Below are 8,526 nucleotides of genomic sequence, written 5' to 3'. Positions count from 1 at the left end.
CCAGACCTCAGTCAAACTGTCCCACCCATGCCATCATGGAAAACAGACATCAAATGTTTTAGTTTCAATTTAAAATTCTGGATTGAAGGAAAACATATTTCTATGATCTGAATATCTAAAATTAGAATAAAATTGAATTTAAAAAAATTAATACAAGTTGTGTTGATTTGAAATGTAATTCATTTTTAATTTCATTAAAAACAGGTTTTCAATAAAAATTCCTAACCATGATTTTTTAATTTGGAAAATTGTTTCAATTTTATCAGACTTGAATTTCAGATTTGAATCTGAAATAAAAACTCTAAAGAATAAAGAGAGAGGGAAGAAGAAGAAGAAGAAGAAGAACCTAAAAGCATTCTCAATGAAAGTTTTTGTCTTAGATTAATTAAATACTTAAATATTTAAGATTAATTATCAAGTGATAAAAATAAATTTTCCAGACGATTGATTTTATTTTTGTTTTCATAAATCACAATTGATTGGCAAAAAATCATTAATCAACCTGCTCTAGCCACTACCAGCCACAGACATTTTCTCTCTCTCTCTCTCTCTCTCTCTCTCTCTCCCTCCCTTCTACAACAATCTCTACTCCTCTCAACTAGATAGATGCATTTTCACTTCACTTAGACCAGTGGTTATCATAAAGATATCTATACTATAGTGATAAACACTTGTACCAGATGAATACCACTTTCTGAGTGTTCATTTTCAGTATCTAGTGACAAGCTGAACCAAGATGAGCATTAATCATGTGAAACTGCAGTTACAACAGCCAGGGTCTCCTTTCACTATTGGTGGTTTTACTAGGATGGCTATTGACTCTCCTGAGCTTATCCACTCTTTGGTGAGTCTTGTCTTTCATCCTGCGGTGTGCTCAAAATTCACCCTACTCACTAAGTCACCTGATCATACAAGTTGTATTGCATTACATGTAACTAATAACCAATAAGTGACCTGTCATGACATACACATATGATAGGCTTTTTCAATTTTCACCTACCAATTTCATTCAAAGTATTGGCCTAATGACTGTTGGCTTACGACATAAACGCAATGAGATCAAACCTCTATGTGCGTCTGAAACAAAACTTCTCTACCGCACAGCCCTGCCTTTGTGTGTGTCTCTGTGTGTAGTTCAGCAGCCCTATTGGCATCGTGGATAACAAACTCTCAAATATCAGTCTGAAAAATGCTTTTATGTGAGAAACACACTGGCACCTGTGCCAGTGGCACACAAAAAGCACCATTCAAGCGTTGGGCCTCATGAAGGCAGTGACAGGTGAAAAAGTAAAAGTGTAAGTATCAACATCAAACAAGCAGTGTCATTTGTTTCTAATATTCCCCGAAAACATGTCTGACCATGGGGAAATATCACCTGATTGGGAAACAGGTGAGGGTTGGTGACAGGAAGAGCATGCTGCCATAGAAAAATCTGCCTTAATAAAATTCATTTGACCCATCCGAGCATGGAAATATGATGATGATATATATATATATATATATATATATAGGGAAAAAGTAAAAAGAAACAAAGAAAATGCACACTAGGTCTAAAAGCAATAGATTTTAAAAATAAAAACAAAGATATATACATACAAATAAATGATTTGAGGTGGAATTAAGAAGCATAAAAATCATTATTATGAGTTAATATAGAAAGTCATACCGGTTTCAACATTGCTGTTCACTGATTTGAAGTCAGTTGCCACAGCTTTCCATCTAGATCAATGCTCTATTTCCTGTAGAAAATATGTTTGGAACCCAGATGACTGAAAAAAGCCATCAAAGAAATAGGCACAGCAGATGAAACTAGCCCAAGATGGCTATGGTTGAGACCACAAGAGGAATCCTTCTGTAGGTGAAGACTAGCTCAGTTCTTGCTGCTCCACTCAAGTGAAGCATCAAGGCTAAAGGGCAAAACACTTGTAATCCTGGGATATTGATGATACAGGAAGGTTTTCAGCAGTTTCTGTATGAGGTGAAGCATCTCTGAAGTTTATTTCACCTATATGTGTGGAAACTATAGTGATATCCATGGGGCAGCTGATGATGGAGGTATGTTGGATTGTTGGTATGGCTGTTATTGTATGTGCAGAATAATTTTATAAGACATACATTTGATAAATATATGTATATATACATACACACACACATAAATATGTATATATATGTAATGTATGTGTATATGAAGTTCCAGGATGACCAAGGGAGTTAGAGAGAGGTATAAAAGGGAAGAGAGACAGAGTTGAATAGCCTGGGAGCCAGGGGTAGGAGAGAATTATTGACTTAACATTGGGAGAAGCAGAAAGGAACAGGCTTGCCAATGTTTTGCAGCATGGAGATCAGAAGTGTGAGGTATTCCTGGTTGCAAGGCACCAAATCAAAGAAAATTGAGGAATTTTGGATGAGAAATGTGTATGAATGTCTTAATGGTACTTCTACTTTTAGATATTCTTTCCTACCCTAGGCACAAGGCCCGAAATTTTGGGGGAGGAGGCCAGTCGATTAGATCGACCTCAGTATACTTAATTTATCGACCCTGAAAGGATGAAAGGCAAAGTCGACCTTGGCAGAATTTGAACTCAGAATGTAAAGACAGATGAAATACTGCTAAGCACTTTGCCCGACATGCTAATGATTCTGCCAGCTCACCGCCCTGAAAATAGAAAATATTTCTTTATTGCACTCAAGGGGCTAAACATAGCGGGGACAAACAAGGACAGACAAAGCAATTAAGTTGATTACATTGACCCCAGTGCGTAACTGGTACTAATTTTATTGACCGCGAAAAGATGAAAGGCAAAGTCAACCTCGGTGGAATTTGAACTCAGAACGTAACTCCTGACGAAATACTGCTAAGCATTTTACCTGACATGCTAACAATTCTTTTCTACTCTAGGCACAAGGCCCAAAAAAGGGGCCAGTCGATTAGATCAAACTCAGTATGCAACTGGTACTTAATTTATCGACTCTGAAAGGATAAAAGGCAAAGTTGACTTCGGCAGAATTTGAACTCAGAACGTCAAGAGAGATGAAATACCATTAAGCATTTTGCCTGGCGTGCTAACATTTCTGCCATTTCACTGCCTTCTTACACTTAGTTATTATGAAAAGAATGAGGTAAGCAGTGCTACTGTGAAAGACTATTAACTGCTTAGAATGTATGGAGAAAAGAGGATCTTCTCAACTAGGATCCAACAAGGCATCAGTTATCATATGGACATCAGTATAATAAATAAAACAGTTAAGAATATGAAAGCACAAAGAACCCCTGGTCCATCAGGAATTGCTGCTGAAATGCTTAAAATATTTGATGGCATAAGACATGGTCTAGTTATCTGCATAGTTAATTAGGTTGTACAGGAAGTTGTCATACCCAATGACTGGTATAGCAACATTATAGCTAACTGTTACATGGGTAAAATTGATAATTTAAAGAGAGGAAATCATAGAAGTATTAAATCATCAGACCAAATCATGAGAGTTACAGAGAGAGTTAGAACTTGATTAATTAGAAAGAGAGTAGATGAGATGCAGTCTGGGTTTGTACCAGGGAGAAGTACTATGGATGCTGTCATACTTCTAGCTGGCTAAAAGTAAGTTGCTCTACATAGCATTTGCTAACTTGGAGAAAGTTTTTCCACTGGGGCCCTTACTCTGTATGGCATTGAGGAAAGTAGGGATAGATGAATGGCTTGTGAGAACCATACAAGCCATGTACAGATGTGCTGTTAGGAAGATAAGAATTAACAATGAATATAGTTATGAATACAATATGCAGTTAGGAGTTCATCAGGGCTTGGTTGTCAGTCCTCCAAGTCATAACAGAGGAGTTTAAGATAGGTTGTCCATTAGAACAGTTTTATGCTAATGATCTGTAGTACAATTAGAAAAGGAATTTCAGGTGAGGTAGAAAAACCTGGAATCAAAGATACTCAAAGTCAATTTAGCAAAGATCAAAATTTTAATAAAAAACATAAATTCTCAGCTTCTATTCAGGGATATGGCTTTGCTCAATATGTAGGAAAGGTGTGAGCAGAACTTTTATATGGTGGACCCAATGCAAACTATGGACACAGAAGAGATACAGTGGTATCTCAGGCAAGTTAACAGAAAATAGACTTTCTGTGTGGCAGATGATCAGGAACCATGAGCAGTAAGGATGCATCGGAAATAGACTTTCTTAAATGCTGAAGATTTCTAATAGTGTTATAGAGTGTTACTTTGGGACTTAATTAGCTGTCGAAGAGGATATTTAAAGCAGTTGCTATTATAACAGAATGGTGGAAGTTCAGAGAGCTCTTAAGTCTGTTGTTAGCAAAAGGTCTCACGTTCAGAATGAAAGGTGGATTGTATGATGTTTGTGTTCAAACAACAATGCTACATGGTAGTGAGACATGAGCCCTGCATACAGAGGACTTGGAAAGACTAGAAAGAAATGAAGCTGGTGTACTCTGCTGGATGTGCAACATGAGTGTGCATGCATGACAAAGTACAAGTATGTTGAGAGAAAAATTGAGCATAAGAAGAATCAGCTGTTGTGTACAAGAGAGAAGACTATAATGGTTTGGCCATGTGATATTCATGGATGAGTACAGCTGTACAGAGAAGTGCCAATCGTTTAAGGTGCAGGGAGTTAGAACAAGAGGAGATCCAGGAAAAATAGTGAAAGATGGTCTCACAATTTGAATCTCACAGGGGAGATAACAAAGGACCAGGATGATTGGAGAAATATATAGAATAAATATTGTATATTCTATTTCCAAGCAGATTGTTTCTGGCAGTCAGATGTTCTTAGAATTTTATGTTTGGAGATGCCTTCATCAGTAGATGGCAAACAAAATCATATCCATTGCTCTTTAAATACACGTATTTTTGAAATTTTGCAGGCTTGTAGGCGAAGTCATCAGGTAACAATTGGCGTGTGTATATATATATATATATATATATATATATATATATATATATATATATATATATATATATATATATATATATATAAAGTAAAGACTATTATTTGCTTTTCTAGAAAGGACGATTGTTACTATTGTTTAACCCTAGAACAAACTAGAGAGATTGGTGGAGTCTTCTGACTTGTCAGTTACTGTCAAGTCGCTCTACCCATGCCAGCATAGAAAACGGACGTTAAATGATGATGATATATGTGTGTGTGCGCCGCTTGGCAATCTATGTTGGTTTGTTTATGTCCCGCTAACCAGGCAGTTCGGCAAAATAGACGTACCAGATTTTAAAAATAGGGATCGATTTGTTTGACTAAACCCCTCCAAGGCGATTCGCCACATGGATGCGACCCAATCACTGAAATTAAGTGAATGATGTGTGTTTGTGTGTGTATATACATACTTAAGCACTCGTACATATACACATGCGCGCGTAAACATACATGCTTTTTTGTCGCACAAAATGTGTGTGACCATTCTAATTGTATGTAATTCCAGGGTAATTGACCCAAAGGTTTCATATAATAAAAGCTATTAGTTAATAGCATTTAAGTTGAGAACATAGATTAATTCAGTAATTAACTAATAATAATGCTGCTGTAGGTTAACCGAGTTGTTCTTATAATGGTAATATAAAGAAATTAATATCGAATTAAAAAAAGGAATTAATAAGTTTAATGATTAAAATGATTAAACACAACATACATATGTTTGTGTACACACACGCATATATGTGTGTGTATATATATATATATATATATAAACACACACATATATATACAGATATATACATACATATGTATATACACATCTATACACACGCGCTAGTGTGTATGTATGTATGTGTGTGTGTATGAGTGCGCGCGCGCTGCGGACAGAAAGATTCAGAAATATAGAAAACGATTTTGGTTATAATTATTGATGTAATTAAGCAAGATCGTTTCTCAGTGAAGGGATTTCTCGCGCAAAAATAATATTTTCAATAATAAGTGGTGATTTGGTCATTAAAATTAGAGCTGGTGGAATTTTCATGGGGGTGGGTGGGAGTGAGTTATGATCGTGTCAGAATAATGGAATTATTAGGAACATTAATGTTACATCCATAGAAATACACCATAATGAAAATAACTGGATATTTTAAAGATTACAAAAGATAACATTTTAAAAATACTATTAAAAAATAGTGTTTGAAAATTCTTTTAAAGGTTACTGAATTGCATTAGCAAATGTAATAAAGGATTAGTTGATGACATTTAACTTAATAACAAATTTAATTAATTAATTTACGCTGATACTACGGGTTAATTAAAGATTTAATGTATATGTAGCAGAGTCATGATAGCTTTATAAATAAAAGGGATTTTAAAATTGAATTTAAAATATATTATTAGCTTTAATGATTTTAAATGTTAATTTTCTTTCTTGAGATTACTGAATCCCCCAAATAATAAAAGACGACTTCAAAATGGAAATAAATTTAATATAAATTAAATTTTTAAAATTAAATATTCAAGATATTTCCCTCCCTTTCCAATATTTCTCAGACTAGTTTCCAGAAACCGTTAAAATATTACAGTTGCTAAGAGAGAGGCAAAAGCAGAGCGAATGCCTTGTATCGATTTTTCATTTACTACACATTGTGATCTAATGATATCAGATAGCACGTGTTGTTGTGGGCAGAAATCTAGCGAGATGTGACTCATTTGATTTATTATGATTAGACCTACACTCAGTGCACTTTAAAAAGCGATATCCTTTCTCAAAATCCTAATTATTTTCAGTAAAAGCATACAGCTATATCTGACACTATTGAATGAATGGAATAAATATGAACGAACAAGAAAAAAAACTATTTTAATGATTTGTTTATATTTTGGAAAAAAAAAAAGGGTACGGATTTTGATATAAGCTTATGTTAAAAAACATTACGTGATTAAGAAGAAAAATTTTGAGAAGGTAAAAAAAAAGAGAATGGAAATGGGATGTTGTGATGTTCGTTTTTTCTCCCTAAGATTTTTTAACGATGTAAGCGTCCGAAACATGGTTTTATTAAAAAATTGCCGAGCACTCGGCTAAATTGTTTAACAAAGCGAAACACAGCATCTGGACATTGATTAAATATCGACTCTTATGATGGCTTATTAAAATTTAAAAAAAAAACATTAAATAAAATACATTCTTTTTCATCAACGGTTCTTCGTACAAATCGTAGTCATTTTTCAATTCTAGCTAAATATTTTTCAGTTGGCATGATTTTTTTTTTCTTTTGTAGACAAAAGAATTGCCTTATAAATATATAAATTGACGATAGAAATAGAAAGTAGGTTGTAGATTACATTAGATTGTGCTTATTATTATTAACATTATTGTTATTACATCTGAAATAAAGCGTCACCCTGTTCCTCCCCATCCCCATATGGTTGGTGATTCAGCCTCGTTTTGAAATAGCGCCAAATCGCTAATGGCGGCCAGAGGAAAGAAGAAAATTGTGAGTGCCACCGTGGATCATTTTTGTTCCATTACTGGTAAGTAATAGCAGCCATAAATTCGTCCATTCCACTTTTATAAAGCCTTGATCTTGTTCGGTTAAATTAATTCCTATGAATCCAATGTGCATGATATAATTTAGTCATTTAGACTCCTGCAAAAACTGTCCTCATAGTCTTATGTATTTTTCCCCCTGTCGTGTCTATTAGCGATTTAACTCTTATTACACTGTCCTTGCCATATCTCATTCTATAAGTTTATAACAACACACTTACTATAAGGTCTCTCTCGCAGACAAAAAAATAGATGTAAATGTATTTCTGTTCAACTTTATTTCATAACTATTTGAAGTCATTATCATATGGAGACTTCCCTGGGCCTGTTGTCATATACATACCTACATGTATATATATACATATATATATATATATGTTATATCGATATACAGATGGTAAATATATATACGTATCTATATATAAAACTAATAGTTTCGTCAATTTTTCCACCTCGTCTCATGAGCATCTATTAAATTATTTTTATTCGCTTCTCACTTGTCACCAACACTTGCAGTTATTTAAAATTCTAAGTTCAGAAGCCAGTTTCTAACAACTTCTCCAACATTACGTCATATTTACTTATTTACCAGAAAATAAAGAAAAGGACCCGCTTCCTGACTCAAGGGATTAATCATGTTTTAAATTTGTGTTCGGTATATTTTGAACCAGGAACTTGCAGCATTGTCAAAAGAACATTGTGCATGGTCAACCATGCTTTTCCCTCTTTAAATAATCTGAAGTGGGTGTATATATATAACAATAACCGGCTATATTATATACACATAATCCTAGCTCACTCATACATGATTGATTTTCTTTGGGTTATGCACCATAGAAAGCGATTTTGGGAGAGGTAGATACCTAAGTGTTAAAAGCGATGTCTATAATGATAATTGCTATCTTTATCAGCTCACTGTTTTGTCCTTTTAAAACTTGGAATTTATTTAGTATAATGTTCGTCTTAATTATGTCTTAAAAACATTACATACCTAAGACAATGTAGACTGAAGATCATTTTCACT

The 8,526-nt window shown here is 34.2% G+C and overlaps 1 protein-coding gene across 4 annotated transcripts in view; it reads left to right on the top strand.

Annotated features, from left to right (window-relative positions):
• LOC106870443 (UBX domain-containing protein 7) overlaps nt 1-8,526 on the top strand; it is a 65,250-nt gene that overhangs the window by 1,148 nt on the left and 55,576 nt on the right. For 2 of the 4 annotated variants that reach the window (XM_014916535.2, XM_014916534.2), the window contains exon 1: nt 7,383-7,486. The exons of 1 other annotated variant lie outside the window; for it this stretch is intronic. In XM_014916535.2, coding sequence (XP_014772021.1) covers nt 7,423-7,486 — 64 coding nt within the window. In that variant the 5' untranslated portion in view covers nt 7,383-7,422. Of the gene's footprint in view, nt 1-4,886; nt 4,911-7,382; nt 7,487-8,526 lie in introns of those variants that run through there. One more of the 4 variants, XM_052968617.1, reaches the window with a different exon arrangement.

The sequence above is a fragment of the Octopus bimaculoides genome, chromosome 6 (genome assembly GCF_001194135.2).
Source record: "Octopus bimaculoides isolate UCB-OBI-ISO-001 chromosome 6, ASM119413v2, whole genome shotgun sequence".
Classification (NCBI taxonomy): domain Eukaryota; kingdom Metazoa; phylum Mollusca; class Cephalopoda; order Octopoda; family Octopodidae; genus Octopus; species Octopus bimaculoides.
Note: the sequence above shows the minus strand (reverse complement) of the source record. Positions and strands in the feature narration are given on the sequence as shown.